General features: G+C 32.7%; 3 protein-coding genes across 3 annotated transcripts in view; all 3 read right to left on the bottom strand.

Annotated features, from left to right (window-relative positions):
- The window catches only part of HELRODRAFT_176277 (hypothetical protein), a gene marked incomplete at both ends in the record, with an annotated part of 7,779 nt that extends 366 nt beyond the window's left edge, over positions 1 to 7,413 (bottom strand). Inside the window, 17 exons of the mRNA XM_009023737.1 lie at positions 1 to 149; positions 267 to 381; positions 657 to 714; positions 884 to 1,063; positions 1,432 to 1,562; positions 1,838 to 1,913; positions 2,195 to 2,320; positions 2,457 to 2,551; positions 3,271 to 3,394; positions 3,573 to 3,676; positions 4,025 to 4,177; positions 4,352 to 4,502; positions 4,657 to 4,793; positions 4,989 to 5,279; positions 5,978 to 6,056; positions 6,354 to 6,741; positions 7,320 to 7,413. The exon at positions 1 to 149 is cut by the window's left edge and continues 366 nt beyond it. Of these exons, the coding sequence (XP_009021985.1) occupies positions 1 to 149; positions 267 to 381; positions 657 to 714; positions 884 to 1,063; positions 1,432 to 1,562; positions 1,838 to 1,913; positions 2,195 to 2,320; positions 2,457 to 2,551; positions 3,271 to 3,394; positions 3,573 to 3,676; positions 4,025 to 4,177; positions 4,352 to 4,502; positions 4,657 to 4,793; positions 4,989 to 5,279; positions 5,978 to 6,056; positions 6,354 to 6,741; positions 7,320 to 7,413 (2,451 nt within the window). The remainder of the gene's footprint in view (positions 150 to 266; positions 382 to 656; positions 715 to 883; positions 1,064 to 1,431; positions 1,563 to 1,837; positions 1,914 to 2,194; positions 2,321 to 2,456; positions 2,552 to 3,270; positions 3,395 to 3,572; positions 3,677 to 4,024; positions 4,178 to 4,351; positions 4,503 to 4,656; positions 4,794 to 4,988; positions 5,280 to 5,977; positions 6,057 to 6,353; positions 6,742 to 7,319) is intronic.
- Positions 7,414 to 8,431: 1,018 nt separating this feature from the next.
- HELRODRAFT_176278 (hypothetical protein) lies at positions 8,432 to 10,056 on the bottom strand (the record flags this gene model as incomplete). The annotated part of the gene is made up of 5 exons (XM_009023738.1): positions 8,432 to 8,596; positions 8,824 to 9,059; positions 9,228 to 9,339; positions 9,465 to 9,572; positions 9,694 to 10,056. 5 exons carry the CDS (start codon positions 10,054 to 10,056, stop codon positions 8,432 to 8,434), a joined length of 984 nt encoding a protein of 327 aa, XP_009021986.1.
- A 3,292-nt stretch (positions 10,057 to 13,348) lies between these two features.
- On the bottom strand, positions 13,349 to 18,765 carry HELRODRAFT_140014 (hypothetical protein; the record flags this gene model as incomplete). The annotated part of the gene is made up of 14 exons (XM_009023739.1): positions 13,349 to 13,420; positions 13,909 to 14,044; positions 14,462 to 14,586; positions 15,007 to 15,162; positions 15,615 to 15,749; positions 15,936 to 16,009; positions 16,232 to 16,306; positions 16,466 to 16,640; positions 17,037 to 17,172; positions 17,272 to 17,639; positions 17,832 to 17,879; positions 18,014 to 18,078; positions 18,339 to 18,429; positions 18,685 to 18,765. Coding segments are annotated over 14 exons (1,737 nt in total), but the record flags the coding sequence as incomplete, so codon positions are not given.
- Positions 18,766 to 20,156: the final 1,391 nt, after the last annotated feature.

A 20,156-nucleotide genomic window follows, 5' to 3' on the forward strand; every position in this document is an offset into this window, starting at 1 on the left:
TTGCTGTTGCGACACCGTATCTGGGACATCATAATCGCCATTATTGCCAGCATTATTATTGCTATTATTATTATTATTACTATTGTTGTTGTTGTTGATGGAGTTCCTAGACGAGACTGATGACACCTGACTGGAGGGCCTAAATACCTCTGCAATAAAAAATAATAAAATTAAAAAAAAAAAGTTATTAATACCATAATAATAATAATAATAATAATAATAATAACAACAACAACAATAATAATAATAAGAAGAATTTTACTAACCTAGATTCACTTTTGGTCTTTTCCTTAGGCCCTCGTAAACCATATCGTGTTTTATGTTTAATGTTCGCTTCCAATATTTCAGCTTTTCCATGTAAAACAATCTATCTTTTCCTTCCTGTTATTATTATTATTATTATTTATATTATTATTATTGTTATTGCTATTGTTATTATTATTATGTTTTATTATAGTTAAGATATTAATAATAATAAATCCAACTAATGGTTCTCAGAGCGTGTAAATGAAGCCAACTAGTTTATATAACGAAATATTATATTTATAGTTATTATATAACGATAATTATAAAAGAATTATAAATAATAATTATGAATAAATATGGATTATTATTATTATAATTATAATTATAACCAGTTCGATTTGCCGCCTGACTTGATCTGTTAGCTGCTTATGGCCGTGAGCAACTGATCTCAGGTAATAAACGATTACTCTAATGTGACGAAAATTATTAATTAGAGCTATATATTATTATTTTATTATTATTATTATAAATTACATCAAAGACATACACATAGACACACAAACACACATAGACACACACACACACACACATAAACACACACACACACACAAGGACACAAGCAAACTGACAAACGTACGCGAAAATGATACACGTGACTATCCTAAACCCAACGGATGATATGATATCAGTGATGATAGTAGACGCAGATGGGAATCTGGATAGGGACGAGGGCACGTAACCCCCGGAATTCAGGGCGTCGTAAACCCGTGACCCGTTGTACATCCGGTACGGACCGCAATCCGCCGATGGCGAGATACTGTTTGATGATTGGATTGGATCGTGAGGTCGTTATTTGATTGGTTTGTCTCGAAAGAGTCACGATATTTGATTGGTTGGTTGTCGTGAAAGACGTTTTTTAATTGGTTGGTTATTGGATGGTATTATTTGATTGGTTGATGATGGCGAGTGACGTCATTTGATTGGTTAGTTGATGGATGATGATAAGTGAAGTATTTTGCTGATGATGAATGATTGGTCACGCTAACAAAACGGAAAACACCACGTAAACACACACACACACACACACACACACATACACACACACACACACACACACGTACAAGCACGCAGACACACACAAAGAAAAGAGAGAGAGAGAGAGAGAGAGAGAGAGGTGCTACTAACTAGACGACGCAGTAGATGAAGGTTGAGAGGCAGAGGAGGAAGAGAGTCAAGTGTAGGAGATGTACAAACGTCGTCGTATGCCCCAGTCTCCATAACTTTACTGGCTCGTAAAATCCTAATCTCATCGATAGCTGGATGAATTAATGAAAAATGAATGAATGAATGAATGAATGAATGCTTGTATAAATGATTGATTGATTGGCTCGTAAATTTCTACTTTTATCAATTGCTCGACTGATGAATAAAATGAATGGTTGTTTGGATTGAAAATGAATGAATGAAAAAATGAATAAATAAATGAATGGATGAATGAATAAATGAATGAATGAGTAAACGAACGAACGAACGAACGAATGAATGAATAAATGATTGATCGATTGTCTCTAAAACTCCTAACGATGACAACCTTGGTGATGTAAAACTGGATCAGAAGTTTCAAAACGGCTACAAGAACCAGTAGAGGTGAGAAATAAAGTGATATCCTGGAAAGAAAATAAATAATAACAACAATAACAGTAACAACAATAACAGCGTTGGCGGCGTGATGGCTCAATGGTTAAAGGCGCCTGGCCTTGCTATTGCAATAACTGGGTTCGAATACAAAGAGATCCCAGTCTATCATATGCAATGTGTATGATGCGCGGTTTGCACGCGTATTCATGTACGCTGTGTGTGTTTGTCGTTGAAACCTCTGAAGCAGACGCAAAAGAGAGAGAGATTAACCTTTAACCTTCAACGATAAGAATAACAACAACCAACCTACCAGACAAGGCACTGCGTGTAGATGATGCTAACAGATAGTCTGCCCATGTCAAACTCACTGGCATTCTTAAAGAGCGATAAGGCTGGATGGTCAGTCAAAACGGACTTTATAACTAGACAGATTAATCTGTAGTGTGTGTGTGTGTGTGAGATAGAAAAAAAAGAGATAAGGAGCGAGAGAAAGAGAGTTTATGTATGTGTATGTGCGCGTGGTGTGTGTGTGAATTACAAACACATACATACATATACACATACACACATACTTTTTTGAAGCGTCAACCAGAAACGTGAAGATGGTGACGAAGAAATCGAGGATGAGTAGGACGTAGAGCTGAGTGCCTAGATGCGTTTCCCAGCACTGCATAATAATAATAATAATAATAATAATAATAATAATAATAATAATAATAACAACAACAACAATAATAATAATAATAATAATAATGGGAACATCCTTTTATTTTCTAACTCCAAATACCAAATATTAATAATGAAATAATTATAAAATCCTATTTAATCTAATAAGAAGAAGAAGAAGAAAAAGTAGAAGAAGAACAAGAACAAGAAAAAGAACAAGAAAAAAAATAAAATAGTATTAATAATAATTACAACAATGTTAATTGACGATTGCAAAAGTGATGATAAAAATTATTATTATCGTAAAGAAATAGACGAAGACGACGATGATGATGACTAATGAGAAAAAATGATTATCAGATAGATCATCATTCCAATCATACAACATCATATATTACTAATCTGCTGGACAATGCCTATAGCATAATAGTATTTGAACAAGATATTACAACATAACCATCAGATCATACGCACACGCGCATAATTATAAATAATTATGTATAATTACAGGATGCACATCATAGTATAACCACGACAATTATCACCACAAATAACACAGGATTACACATAATTAGATTCTGTGATGATAAGCGGCTCAGTTGAATAAGAAAAAATTAAAAAAAGACAGAAAAACCAAACAAAAATAAGCAAACATATAAACATAACAAGGTGGACAAACAGACAGACAGACAGGTAGACAGACACAGACAGGCAACCAACCTCGGATCTCTTGCAAGAACTTGCGTATGGCTCGGTGATACTGAACGTCTCGGTGGGGTACGCATAGCACATGTACCAGAAATGAACGACTACAGACAGGTTGCACGCTTGCAAGAAGCAGGTCCTGATGATGATGGTGAGTGGCGATTGTGATGATAATGATGTTATTGACCAAACAATCAAAGAACAAGTCAGTCAGTCGGCCAGCTGGCCAACCAACCCACCAGCCAACCAACCCACCAGCCAACCAACCAACCAACCTTATGACAATCAGATAGATGGATCCTCTTGATGATTTGTACTTCTCAAATTGCGCCAGATACGAGAATAAGAAGGGCAAGCCATGATTCAAAGTGGTCAAGAGGGCTGGCACCCCAAGGCGGGCCTCCAGTGAATTTGGTCTGCCCTGTTTATTTCAATTTTTGATAATTTAATTATGATTTGTCGTTGCATTTATCCGTCGATCTATGTCGGTGTAAGAAAGAAAGATAAGAGAGAAAGAGAGAAAGAAAGAAAGAGAGAGAGAGAGAGAGAGAGAGAGAGAGAGAGAAAGAGAAAGAGAGAAAGTGGGAGAAAGATAGAGATAGAGAGAAACAAATAACTTTCAAGGTAACATAATCCAATGAGACCGCTAACATAAAGAGAAAGAAAGAACAAAAAAGAACAAACATCACAAACGAAAAACAAAGAACGAACAAGGAACCAAACAAAGTACGAACGAGGGGCAGACAAACAAAGAACAAATAATACGAACACTGATGGAGGCGCAAGCGTAAAACAAGGCCACAGGACTGGCAACCATTGTTAGGATGATCAAGAGGTTCGTTAGAGCCATCAGGCAGTTGTAAAGTTGCTCCTTTCTTCTCGACATCGTCCGATTCCTCAACTGCAGCTCTATATATAATGTCTGTGCATGTGTGCGCGTGCGTGTGTGTCTGCGCGTGTGTATGTGTCTGCGTGTGTGTTTTTGCGTGTGTGTGTGTGTCTCCGTGTGTGTGTGTCTACGTGCGTGATAGATTAGGTGAAATTATAAAAATAATAAGCCACCGATGATAAAACAAAGCAAAAACAGCCAAAAAACCTTGAGATCTAACAATATAGAGTTGGACTTTAGAGCGGCAATGTCTAGATCTTTGATGTTGAAATCCCAGGCGCAGAACAAAATACTACCATCCATATTTATGTCCAGTCCTTTTGTATTATAGTACGACTTTTTGAATGATCTACTGAATCTGAATACGAATGAACAAATGTATTTTCATTGGGTGTGTGTGTGTGTGTAAGTATAAAAGTGTGTGTGTACATGTAAGTGTGTGTGTTTGTGAGTGTGTGTACATGGAAGTGTGTGTGTTTGTGTGTGTGTGTGTGTCAGAACGTCACACGAACATCGTAGAAAGTATCAGGAGTGCGTATCCATACATGAAGCAAACCACAAGGAAGTAGGCCCTATTCATTATGTATCCATGATCCTGCAAGTCACCTGTGTAGAAACCATAATATAGTGCCGTCTGCCTAAACCAACCCTATCAAATTTTTCAAAAATTATTCGTTTGAAAAATAATACTATCATTAAATTATCATCATCATCATTATTAACATCATTATTAATAATAATATTATTATTATTTTAACAGACGATGTTATTATTATTATTATTAATATTATTATTATTATGGTTGTTGGATTAAAGATAATTTCATAACAGCAAGCAGACTAACATCACCGAGAACCAGCTCTCTGCCAGAGAACGCAATGACATCACCAGTATAATTGCTAATGTTGGCCGCATTACTCGTCAAGTTTACGCTGTTGGTTCTATTATTAGCAACGGTAGGCAGAGCCAGAGTTTGCGGGAAAACGATGAAAAATAGTGAAATGAACAGAATGGAGATGTCCAAGAGGATGAAAGATCGAAGTAGGTAGAAGTACGAAGCAGTGCCTAATCTGTATTGTTCTTCTAGTAATTTGAATTTAGGTAGCTGGCAACATTTCGATAACGATTGGAAAAACTGTTTAGAGGCAAAAAATAGAAAAATAGATCCATTAAAAAAAATGTAATTATAACATATGGTTATTTTTAAAAGTTAGTTTTTAAATTGAAAGATAGGTTCTGAATTTATAGAATTCTAAAATTTGGTTCATGAAAAAATTACATTTAAAAAAACCTAAAAAAAAACAATCATAAAACTTTATAAAGCTTTAGCTAATTATTCAATTTATTTTCAATTTGATTAATAAATAGATAAGTTTTATCTCAATTATTTATTTAATTTTTTATTTAATAATTTTAAATCCAAAAATAACTGACAGATCTGGATAACGAGAACAGACTTCCACAATGCTGCAGTTAAATAAATTATTCAAAATAACATAATAATATTATATTATATATAATAAAAAAAAAATAATATATGATAATATCAAGAATGATAATTTTAAAAATTTAAATAATTTAATTAATCAATTATGTTATTAACTAATTGGATAATTAATTGAGAGTTGAGTCATAATTTAAAACGTGGGCTAAAAAAGTTCCTAATTATAGCCATAAATAATTTTAAAAACTTAGTAAAACAAACAGCAGAAAACTAATTGAAAATAAATAAAAAAATGATAACATATAAAACAAACAAAAGAAAGAAAAAACAAAGAAAATAAAAAAAACATATAAAACAAACAAAAGAAAGAAAAAACAAAGAAAACAAACCAATGCAGTAGATTTTTTCTCAAACTTTCGGCTATCGGTCATGCTTATACTTCCCTGTTCTTCGTCACTAATTAGCTTTCTTTAAAAAAAACAAATATAAATAAATATACAATAATATAAATACACACACGCACGCACATACATACACACACTCACACACACATGCAGGGTACTTTTTTTAGTTAGAATGAAATTTATCGAAAATCCAACATAAAATTTGTAAAATTCTTTAAAAGATATTTCAGGTTTTAATATGAAAATGTATTATAAATAATTTGAAATTAATTAAAAATTGAATAAATTCATTTGATATTTTGAAAAAATATTAATTATTATAATAAATATATACATAATTAACATAAACAAGTAAACCTACTTGATTTGAAATTTATCTTTCAAGGGTCTAGTTAACTTTTTTATTTCAGAATTCCTTTCAAAAGCTCGTAGAAATTTGCCTGGAGTTAATTCACTGTTGATCACAGCATTATCATTTTTATTATCCTTATCAATTTCACTTTTAGTTAATTTATTTGATCTTCTGAAAAGTTTATCACAGAACTCATCGACAGGTAAGTTTTTTAGATGATAGAGTGACTGCTGCCTAACCAGCATCTTTGGGTGTGCGTGTGCTGTTGGCGCAGTGATGGTGCTGCTTAAGTTGGTGCTGTTTTTCGATTGTTTGGATGGTGCCTCAAGAGTTTTTGATCTTTGGTCATCATTTATATACACAAGAATATCTCGATCGTTCATAGAACCAATTGCTCCTGTGATTGTGTGTGATGTTATATAATAAATAATTTAAAGTTATCAAGGTAATTTGGAGGTTCATGGTTGCCAATGTCCTGAAAGGATTAGGCAGGAGAAAAAAAGGAAGAAGGTAATTTTAAGTTATTAATACTAAAATGTAAGTAAGATAATATTTTCTATTTTATCATATATAAAATTTAATATGCTCAATGTCAATAGTCATTTATTTTGTGGCAATATTTGTATAATGCCATGTAAAATAAAACGTAAGTAAATAATAAAAACACCTTCTTCTCCACCAGCCATAACCTGTACTTATCATTTATTATATATCAACTGGTTGTTAAGTTAACTAGTATTTAATTAACTTTTTAACATTTAACAGTCCAACTACTACTTAACTAACCACATCACAACATCACATACATATAAAATACAGACTTCAACCAAAGAAACAATTTTTTTTCAAAATAAAACGCCAGATGCATATTATTAATTAACTAACTAAAAAACTAACTATTACCAAGTTAATTGGAAAAAAATTAATTGAACATTAAAAAAATTGATTAAATAAAAAAAAGATTGAAATTCACACCAATGGTTGAGTAGTTGGCAGCTCTCAAGGCATTTGCATCTTTGTTGAGATCTCCCATCATCATCATCTCAACATCTTCATTTTTTTCTTCCATTTTTAAAATTTTTTTGAAATCATTTAAAATTTTTATTCAAAAAACGAAACTAAATAAAAGTTCTTTATTTACATATTAACTTAAATTCCATTTTAAATTAAAAGATTTTTTAACGGCAAAATAACCGTCTGATTTTTTACCACAAGAACAAAGAAAAGGCCATTCGAAGCATCACATTAAAACACCCAACAGCTGAATGCTAAGCTAACAATGTTAAATAAGTCATCAATCATATATATATCTTCAAAACTACATGCCAGTTATTTGAAACAAAAGGTTAATACTACCTAACTATTCATTCATGTCATTGTCTGCCTGTTATAACGCTACATTACAGCATAATTTTGGTAATGATATGAATATATATATATATATATATATATATATATATATATATAGCACTCTACGGGTACTCTAATTATGACACTTATATAAAGTCTAACGTCATACAGTAGCAGATTTCGAGTTGGTACTTTCCTATTGCTACTTTTACGCATTCAATCACTCTTGAAATTTGTTAATTTTACACAAAAACTAATACTTGTACGTGCAGTCACGTTCTTTACAAATGATGATCCAATCTAATACATCCGTCTTCATACCAACCAATCAATTAGCTTATAAAGCGCTATTTCCGCGATGTTCAACAGCACTCCTCAATGAATTTTAAAAACAGATGGGTCTTGAGATCCGCTCTGAACTTCGCAAGTGATGGAGAAATAGTCAGAGAAGTAGGTAGAGAGTTCCGTCAGCATTGTTTTGAGATTTTCTAAAATACTACTGACATAACATAACACGACTACTTTTATTGCTACTAATAAAATAAGCATAAAAATTTCACCTTCTACTTACAGTACAATTAAAGAGCTCGTCACTAGAACGTTGAAATATTCTCACAAAACCTCGAGAACGCAAATAGACAACAAATTCTTACCATCTAACCAATAAAATCTTAACGCAGAAAAATATGTAGATGTAATGAAATTATAACACAGATAAGCCGAAACGCGTCAATATTTCAAATCGTTTTGCAAAGTCCTCTCCTGTAGTGCAAAACCTGATCATCCACACTCAATGCTTTCAATTTGTAATAGTGGTCCAATTTTAGCTTTTCTGAATTTTGCTTAGTGAGCTTCAACAAATTACCGGTAGATTCAACGTAGGACTTCAGATGGGCACAGTTCTAAAATAATATATAAACAGTTTTTGATAAGTGTGATAGATATCTTAATGAAGTGAGTAAAACAGACAGGTGAATAATAAAGTATAGTATCTGCTTTGTTAAATTTCCTGGAGTAATAATTCTCATGCAAATAATTGTTCCCTATAGCTCTGTTTAATTCCTCCTGAAATAAAAAAAAAAAATCAATGTAGTAAGAGAATTTGAAAGTTTCAAAAGTATTTTAAAACCTTCATCATTTGAGTACTTTTCATTTTTTCCTCAATTTTTTCATTAACAAATTTGAAGAGGAATGCTCTGTTTGATAGAGTTTCATGTAAAATACTTTCAACTCTCCTCTTAAATTCTTCATTTTTCTGTAGGACCATGTTTAATTCCTCATTGAAGAGGCAATAAAATTTTGTCAAATGGTCCAACTCATTTTGATCAAAGTCTAATTTTTCAGATGAATAGGGACAAAAAAATTCTGCAAAAATTATAATAATAAGCTGTGAAAATTGTTGTTAAATAAGTGATTTCACAAGTTTTCAGAATCATTAGATGTATATTCTTGCACTATGACCCATCCTTATTGAAATGGCAGATGTCTTGCTCTGAATAAGAACATTTGATAAGAGACAAAACAACTGCAAACCTCGTGTTTGGCATTTATGAACATCATATTTGAATCTTTTATTAAACACTTTGGATCTTAGCTTGACTTTCTCAACAAAATCATTCAATCTAATGTGTAATGAGTTGAAAACCTGAATATTTTTAAATTGAAAAATAAAATTCAAGATAAATAAAAAAATTAAGTGAAAATTATGTTATTTTTTAAATTATTCATGAATCTTGTTGGTTATGTAAGTGAACAAAGGCAAGAGTGAACCTTCAATTGATCAGTAACTCCATCTCTCAATGTGAGCAAAACACATCTCAGATCTTTCAATTTCACATTCTCAATATTCAAGTAACTCTCTGGGCAGTCAGGTATGAACTGATATTCCAAAAAGTAACATTAAGGAAAAAGAATAAATAACCAAAAAATAATAAGGATTAGCATTAGTTTGAAAATATTCCAACAAAATAAAATAATAAATCACATAATATGGAAATACCTTTTCAAAGTAAGGCCTCTTAAGACGTTTGCTAAGACTTGCTTCGTTTATTTTGAGAGCTTTATCGAGGCCAGTGATTGATAAGCAGATGGAGTCAAAAATTTTTCTGAGAGCTTTCCTCTTCAAGTTCAAATCTAAAACGGACTTTTGATTCTCTTTTATCAGCTCATTAACTTTAGCAGAAAACTTTTCTATTTTTAAATTTTCACTTTCGGACCAGTTAACCGAGCAAGCACTTTCCGGAACGTTCGGATGCTCCCTGAACGAGGAGGTCAGCTTGCGAGACAAATTTATATTTTTAAAAGAACGGTTCCGCCATGTTTCTTCGCGTTTTTGACATTGCTTGGCGCTTGTAAAAGCCATTTAAAATTTTAAAAAAGGGAAACCTTACAAACTACAATAAATTTATTCACTGATTTAAACGATTTTCAAAACAAAATCAAGAAATTACAATATATAACATCGTAACGTAACCGAAATAAAAATACACATAACAGACCGTTTTTTATAAACGCATTAAGCTCACAGCATTTAAAAGTAAACTCAAGTAAAAAATTATAAATTAATTAACTACATGATAAGAATTAACATTACATTAGTAAACACAATACTAAAAAGGACTAGTCGTAGCAATACATAACATTATATCAATACTATGTACACATACAAATGTCACACACACACACAAACACACACACAAAAGTTCATCAAAAAATAAAGTTTACCAAACAAATAAATCACTAACATTTGATATTATGAATCAAGAAGTAATAACTTAGAGCTCACATCACGACCACACTTTCACATTACACAAGCACACGGAAACGCTCACTATAAACTAAAAAAACACGATGTATGAACATTTCACACACTAAACAAACACCAATGTTGAAAAGAATAGGGAAAAAAGATGGCGGTTTAAAAAAAAGGATAAAATTTATGAAAATTAAATGAAAAATTAAATCAAATAAAAGGCAAGCTAAAGATACACAGCATCTAATACAGGACTGAAGTCAGGTGTGTTTAGACTGTTCATTCACGTCTGTACGTATGTATAATCATTTTTGTTTGTAATGGTTTACTCGTTCATGTTTGTGGATGTTCACCCGTTTATGATTGTGGATGTTCATTCACTCGTTTGTGTCTGCAATCGCTCGTCATGGAATTTTAAATTTAAACATAACAGATGTACGCTACGCTGTGACGATTAGGAAATAATTGTAATAACACGCATGTAATGGTCCCTTCTATGGTAACACAGAATCGACTGAAAATTTATACCACTAACATCACTGACCAAAAAAAAATTTAAAAGAAATGGAAAAAAAAAACAATAGATAAACAAAACGTTCGAACAAACAAACAACGAACGAACAAACAAACGAACAAGAAACATGATATTTAAAAAAAGACTGATAGCCATGAGGTAAATGAAAGAGGCTTCTTCTTAACTAGAACACTACTTCTATCTCCGCCAGTCTATTGATAGATGAAAAAAATGAATGAACGAACGAACAAATGAAAAAATAAATGAACGAAAGAATAAATAAATGAATGAATAAACGAATTAAATCAATCAATCAGCAAACCAATCTATCTATTTATCTACCCAGCAATCCATCTACCTCAAACTAGTTAGTTACTATCAAATATTTATAAAACCCAAGCTGAAACAAGAAAGTACAACGAAGAGTTCAACAACAAAAATATAACACCGTTTAAAAACATATTCTAACAGACATGATAAGCATGATTGATTTGCCTACTTAGATATATGTTTCATTCAATAATGATACGAACACACACACAGAGACACACTCACACACAAAGACAGAAAGATAAAAACACACTCAGCCACACACACAATGAAAACAAACATTTCTAACATGCACCAACAATCTTTATAGTTTTATTTATAGGTATGAACACCATAAATCCACCGCTCATAATGAATAATGATACAACGAGGAGAAATACTATAACTGACGGCTGCCTGCATTTATAACAAAAAACAACAGCAAAATATGCATTGTAAATTGTGCAACGGATAGTACCTAACAACACACACACACAAACACACACACACACACACACACACACACACACACAGACAGACAAACACAAATAACCGATGATGACTGAATAGAATGTTATGACTAAAGATGTATGTATATATATATATATATATATATATATATATATATATATATATATATAATTATATATATATACTATACACATATAAACACACACACACCATATATATACATACATACATACATACACACACACACACGAGAATGTATATGGGTATATACCTTGCTGAATAAATATACTGTAAAAAGCACAGAACGTATGTAAACCAGTCTATAAAACAATTGAATGAAACTGAAATAATAAATACAGAAGAATAAGAAGGGAGATAGAGATACAATAGAGCTATCCGTACACTATTACTACAATTTAAGGACAATAACAACAACAAAAAAATAATAATAATGATAATAATAATATAGAAAAATATGAAAATCAAAATACTCTAGAAAGTAGAAGCTGCAGCAAACTGAACACAGAAAATAATCATAACAACATCAATAATAATAATAATCATAATAATAATAATCACAAGAATAATAATAATCATGATAACAATAACAATCACGCGTCACGAGCAATATCTGGCGATAAATTTAATGCAACTGAATAACTCACTAATAGATAGATAGATAGATAGATAGATAGATAGATAGATAGATAGATAGATAGATAGATAGATAGATAGATAGATAGATAGATAGATAGATAGATAGATAGATAGATAGATAGATAGATAGATATACGTATTATTGAATTATTATTATTACTATTACAACAAATGGATAACAGTTATAACTGAACATGTGTGTGTGTGTGTGTGTGTGTGTGTGTGTGTGTGTGTGTGTGTGTGTGTGTCTCCTGAGTCAATATTTAAGCATTGTATGAATAGATGTATTAAAAGTTTGTTGCCAGTGTTTGTACGTAAATTTTCACGTTATAATCAAGTTTCAATTGATCAATCAATCAATCAATCAACTAGCCAATCAATCAATTAATTAATCAATCAGTCAGTCAGTCAGTCAACCAATCAATCATCTATCCAACCAGCCAATAAATCAACTAGCCAACTAACCAATCAATCAAACAATCAATATATCATCAATCAATCAATCGATCAATCAATCATCAATCAATCAATCAACCAACCAATTGCTAACAAACACTAAACAAATCAATGAAGCAATCAATCATTTTAATGGATTGCTTGATAAATCAATCAAACAAACAAAGCTAATCAAATAAAGAATCAATCAATCAATCAATCAATCAATCAATCAATCAATCAATCAAGCAATCAAGCAATTCCATCTATCAGATAGGGATTAAACATTTCAGAACAACAACCACGTACGACGTGTAAAAAAACTTGAAAAACTTAACGATATTGAAAAAAATATTTAAAAAAAAAATGAATAAAAATCGCGTGATCACTTTTATATAGCGCATGACTTTATGATATTAATAGTAAAAATTATCCCAAGATCAAATAATAATAATAAATAATTAAATAATAATAATTATAATTATTATTAATATAATTATTATTTAATTATTTCTATCTGAAATTTGAGTAGATAGAGAATTCAGATAGATAGTTGAGTACCATCTCGTAACACAATTTGTACTGCTCCTACACGAATTTTTATAAGTATTTATTATTAATATAATAATAATTATTTTTATTATTTACTATTAATGTTATTATTTATTATCGCAATATTATTATTATGTTATCATTATTTATTATATATTATTATACATATATATCAACCGACCTATACTAACCAATGTTGCTCAACTAGTAAGCAACCGACCAATCAATCAATCATCCAATTTGATCAATCAATCAATTAATCATCCAATTTGATCAATCATCCACTCACTCACTCACTCACTCACTCACTCACTCACTCACTCACTCACTCACTCACTCACTCACTCACTCACTCACTCGCTCACTCAATCAATCAATCAAACAATCAACCAATCAATCAACCAACCAATAAAACAATCAATCAATCTAGAAATCAACCAATCATTCACCCAATTTGATCAACCAATCAATTATTCTACTCACTCACTCCCTCACTCAATCAATCAATCCAGCAATTGACTAACATAATTCCTAATGATTGACGGCCTGTGATCTCTCATCCGACGCACTGATTGAAAAATGTCAACCTCCTGCTCATCCTTCAATCGCTCAATCACACAACTTATCGTCGCATACAGACCACTGTGCGTCACTCCATCCCTAAAATGTATTGTTTTGTTTGTTTGTTTGTTTGTATGTATGTATGCATGTATGTATGTATGTATGTATGTATGTATGTATGTATGTATGTATGTATGTATGTATGTATGTATGTATGTATGTATGTATGTATGTATATATGTATGTATGTAAGTATGTATGTGTGTGTGTGTATAGATATGAGCGTATGCATGTGCATTTACGTCTGTATGTCTGCATACGCATGTGTGAATGAACGAGTATCTATGTACGTATGTCTATTTGTTTGTTTGTATGTGTGTGTGTGTGTGTGTGTGTGTGTGTGTGTGTGTTTTGACTAAATTAAATTCCTTGCATGATTCATTGTGTAGCGCTATATTTACAGAGCAAATAAATAAAATAAAGAAAATTTATTCAGCATTTTTGGTCTTCAACCACCTGCAATGTATAATGATGGGATTGTTGCCGGTTTTGATCTGAGATTTCTCAACGTACTCCAGCATATTAATTAGGGTGTTTTTAAACGTGGCCAGCCCTGTGACGTCACAGTCTACGTCATTATTCTTATCACTGTTGTTGTTGTTGTTATTATTATTATTGTTGTTGTTATTGTTGTCGTCGTTAGTGACGTAACCCTTGTTCAAATGAGCTGGCCATGGAATATTCAGCTGGAAATGATTGACAGTTTGATAATGTTTTTCATTTTTGTTATGCTTGTTGTTGTTGTTACTGTTGTTGTCATCACTGTTGTCGCGTTGACGTTTAGCAGTGGTGTCGACATCGTCGTCACCACCGTCACCACCTGCATCTTTCTGACTGGCTAGTGACGCCTGGATCAGACAAAGAGAAAAAAGAAGAGGAAGAATTAAAACTTTAAAATTGAATCGAAACAGACAAAATAAAAACATAAGATAAAACAAGACACAGAGGAAATAATTATTTTAATTAAATAAATAATAAACAAAAACATAGAGAAGTAATACAAACACACTGACCTCTTCATCGTCAGAGAGGTTAAAGGTCAACTTAAGTTCTCGGACGGTGATGTGCTCGTTTTCCCTGTTCACCGACATGGCTTCGATCATGAATGGGCCACACTCGCACTCTTCATTCTCCTCTGACCAGTACTGTCCGTATGTCTGAGAGGTTTGGAAAATAATAATAATAATAATAATAATAATAATAATAATAATAATAATAATGGGAGCATGCTTTTATTTACCGAAAGAATAAAATCCAAATGAATTCAATCGAAAATTATTAATCACATATCAGAGTGTGAATGAGTGAAATGTAAAATACAATGTACGATCCTCTCATTCTCTTTGATCAACAATTGCTTGAAAGTAAAAAAAATATATATAATAATAACAACAACAACAACAATAATAATAATAATAATAACATTCCTTTGTCGGCCAATGTTATGTTATTACTATTTACCCAAAATTATTATTATTATTATGGCAAAATCTAAAATCACCAGATACAACGGAATCGAATCTTGAAAAAAATTAAGAAAAAAAAATTGAATCCAAAACCAAAAAAAAAACAATTAGAAAAAAAAACGAATTCGAGACATCCGACTAACTTGATCGTTTTCATCCCAGGGGTTCAGCATGATGAGGGTGCCACAGCGAACCTCGTACACCAACCTCCACATATCAATTACGGTGTGGGTCATTGGCATTTGGGTTATTAGGTAGGCATTCTTCTTTCTGTAACTCTGCCGTTGTCGTAGTTGAGGTTATTATTATTATTATTATTACTCTATAGAAAGACAGACAGACACGCAAACAGACAGGCACCCAAACAAACAGACAGACATCCAAACAGACACCCAAACAGACAAGCAGACAGACAGACAGACACCCAAACAGACAGACATCCAAACAGACAGACAGACACTAACATCAAGATAGACGGCATTTATGTAATCATTGGTTCCTTGCACTCTCGTCATCAGGTATGGTCTGTGGTTGTCGGCTGTTTGCGGATGACAAATACTTCGTTCAGGCTTTTGTTCAATACTACTACTACTACAGCCACTATTACTACTACTACAGTCACCACTACTACTACTACAATTACTACTACTACTCTTAATAATAAAATAATAACAACAATAAATGAATAAATAATTAAAATTATACAAAAGCCAAGCCATAAAAAATGTTGATTAGACATTTAAACAGCAGCGACACAGACCAGGTAATATATTTGGGTATCTGTTTTTCTCCTTATTCTCTTCTGAGTCTCCAAGTTTATAATCGTCTGGTTTGTCTTTGTAGGAGACTTTCGACAACATCTAAGAATAATTCAATCAATCAATCAATCAATCAATCAATCAATCAATCAATCAATAGATCACTAATTAGCCAATCAAGCCACTAACGTTATATTCCACTTTTAGCAACACCATCTCATCATTATCATCATCACCATCATCCTTGTTATTTTTGTTATTCTTATTTTTAGAAACGGTAGCCGGCTTTTCCAGCTTAGCTAGTTTCGTTTTCAGTTCGTGAAATTTTGTGGGAAATTCCGAGCTGGATATGATCGTGTTCTTAATGTTAAGGGCTTCAAGGAGGGCATCGTATACGAATATGTACTGGTCCTGCATATATATATATATATATATATATATATATATATATATATATATATATATATATATATATATATAATATATATATATATATATATTGTTCGATTGTTAGATTACGTCGGTTGGTCAATATATATACGTAATATATATATATATATATATATATATATATATATATATATATATATATGTGTGTGTGTGTGTGTGCGTGCGTAAATATGTGCGTGCATGTGTGAGTGTGTTTGTGTAAAAGCGTCCACAACTAAACAATATGTCTACACTTGAAGCGTTCATCCTTCATACAACTATCGACTCATTCACTCACCCGTCCATCTATCAATTCATCCAACCAAGCATCCTTCCACTGATTCACCCCTCCATTCATCCACTAATTTACTAACTGACCAGTGTTTGTATCATATTGACTCGATCCTTCCTCATATTGCTGGTGAACTGGAAAACGTCAATGGCCTGCTCATTGGCCGATTGGTCCAGCAGATAGTCCAGTGCTATGTAGGCCCCTGTCCTACCAACCCCAGCGCTGAAAATAATAAAAATAATTATGCTGAATAATTAAAAATTATATAATAAATTAAAATTATAATAAACAAATAAATAACAAAACGTTATAATAAAAAACCTGCAGTGAACGAGCACAACTCCAGGATGCGAATCATCATACTGCCTAACTTTCCGCCTGAATGAAATAATCGGCCACACCCTATCGGGTACCCCGTGGTCAGGCCAGGCTACATAATGGAACTGCTTGACGCTCCTGATGACGTCATTATCCTTGTGCCTTAGTTCAAATGTCCTGATGATGTAGTCCGTCGTCACTTCGACATCTCTCAAGGTCACGACGATGTCTCCGTAGAGTTTTTCTTCGTTTTCAACGTCGCTCCAGTACTGCTCGCACTTGACACGGCCCTTCTCGATCAGGTTCGTCACCATGACAATTCGTAGCGCGTCTACCTGCCAGACCATGCGCCACATGTCCTCCACTGTCCACTTGTTGCAGCCTGTGTTGTTGTCGTTGTGGTTGTGTTGTTGTGGTTGTGTTGTTGCGTTATTTTATGTCTGCCATTCTATAAATTATTTTGTTAATTAATTATTTTATTTAATAAATATCATTTTTAATAATAGATGAATGTTTTGATGAAAATGAGAAAGAGACACTGAGGTCTGAATAGGATGAACAACGAATGATGAACCTTGCGAAGCAATATAGGCCTTTGCTCTTTTGTAGCCCTGATGTGAATAATCAAGTCACTTTATCTCATTTGCATAATTAATTAATTTATTCATTAAAAATTTGCATTAATTAATTAATTAATTAACTGATTAATTAATTTTAATAATTTATTCAATATTCATTAACATACATCTATGTAGTTAGCGTTGATGTAGTCTGATCCGACGCCATCCAAAACAACGCGGGAGTGATCATCTGATTCATTCATTTATTCATTCATTCATTCATTCATCCATTCATTCAATACAGTACTAGCGTAATTATTTCATGTAAACAAATTTTATGCATAAAATTCTAAGCATATACTAAATGAATGAATGATTGATTGATTGAATGATTGATTGAATGAATGATTGATTGAATGGACGAATGATTGATTGAATGGACGAATGATTGATTGAATGGATGGATGATTGATTAAATAGACGAATGAATGATTGACTGATTGAACATACACGGAAGTATATTTATAAATCTATTTTTGTATCTGTTCTCGGTTTTGTTGCCTGACGTCGACGAGGCTCCGCCATTCATGTCTGGAATTTCCTAGAAAGTTATTTTTAACAACCTGTACAACAACATACAATGGAATACGCATGCATCTAACGTGTTTCAACTTAAAAAAAAATTAGTGTGGCATTTCAATCACCCAACCAGCCAATCAACCAACCAGCCAATCAACCAACCAGCCAATCAACCAATTAGCCAATCAACCAACCAACCAACCAACCGACCAGCCAGCCAGCCAACCAACCAATCAATCACACATACAATAGAAAAATACACAACAGAAAAACCTACTTTAAATTCTTTTCTGAGTAAAAAGCAGTCATCCTCCTTCCCTAACCTCACATACTCCATCAAGTCACTAATTTTTATTGGCCCCCTGTCAGTCGGAATTGATGGCGTTGGTATCTCCTTTAGCTTTGTGCCCCCATTTCTATTGCCATTTTCCGACAGGAATGATCTCGGATGGAGGAATGGGGGGTCCAGCACATCACTGATTTGGTCATCATGGTTACTGCCGGCGCCAGCAGTAGCTAAGGTAGTAGCGGAAGTGGCAGTTGTAGCCGCCGAAACTAGTAGATTGTTGATGTTTGGCATGTTTGGGTTCCTGATGTGTATGCTGTTTAGTTCAGTGGCTGAAAATAAGATTTTTTGCAAATTTAAGAAGATAGAATTCTAAGCGTAATGAAACTAGAAAAAAATGTAAAAAATAGCGCTATATAAATAATGTAGCAGAAAGATGAAGACAAAATAGAATACTAACTTGATATGACCATGTCTGAAGCTTGAAGTTTGCCATCAAGTTCGTTTTGAGGCAGTGAGTTGTACTTCTTTAGCTGGCGTCTGTGTAGTGCCAACTTACTTATTAGTTACTTATTAGTTACTCCGGCGCATTAGGCTTTTGATACATCATTTAATTTTATGTTTTCTAGACCGGTTTATTGTGGTTTACAAATACAACAAGGACAACAACAAGGACAACAACAACATTACCTGTATATGAGAACAACGAACACGACAAGAATTGTTAGTAGTGCACAGGCCACGAAACCAAACAACATGCCAAAGTCAATCTTCGATTGTTTGAAACTTCTTAGACTGAGTGCTGATAAAAAAAATGAAATAAATTAATAAACATAATAACAAACAAAATGTAACAAATAATAAAATAACAACCAACCAACCAACCAATCAATCAATCAATCAACCAGCCAACCAACCAATCAACCAACCAGCCAGCCAGCCAGCCCACAAACAAACAAACCTCCGTGAATTGTAGTGACGAACTTTCTATCGCTACTGCTGTCCAGTGGCTGATTGTTATGCGCAACGACCACAAACCAGTAGTCAGAGCTAAACTCCAAGTTTGTGATGTTGCGTGCGGAGACGAGATGAGAGTTAAACTCACTCCTCCATTCCGACGTCCCAAACTTCTGGTAGAGGATCTCGTAGTAAAGGATGTCGTCACAATTCGACTGTTGCTTGTTTAGAAGCTGTCATCAATGTTTGTTCATTTGTTCGTCGAGAGGTGTAGGTTAACCCCGACGCATGATGGTGAATTATAGTCAATAGAAAGATCAATTAGCTGTACTGATCCATCCATCCATCTATCTATCCATTTTTTCATTTATCTCATTCATTCATTCATTTATACATACCATTCATTCATTCATACATGCATCCAAATAATTTGGAAAATAAAATTAAAGTTAAACAAAATAAACGTGAAAAAAAAAATTTAGAAAAGTAATAACGATACACAAACA

Source organism: Helobdella robusta (assembly GCF_000326865.2).
Source record: "Helobdella robusta unplaced genomic scaffold HELROscaffold_37, whole genome shotgun sequence".
Classification (NCBI taxonomy): Eukaryota; Metazoa; Annelida; class Clitellata; order Rhynchobdellida; family Glossiphoniidae; genus Helobdella; species Helobdella robusta.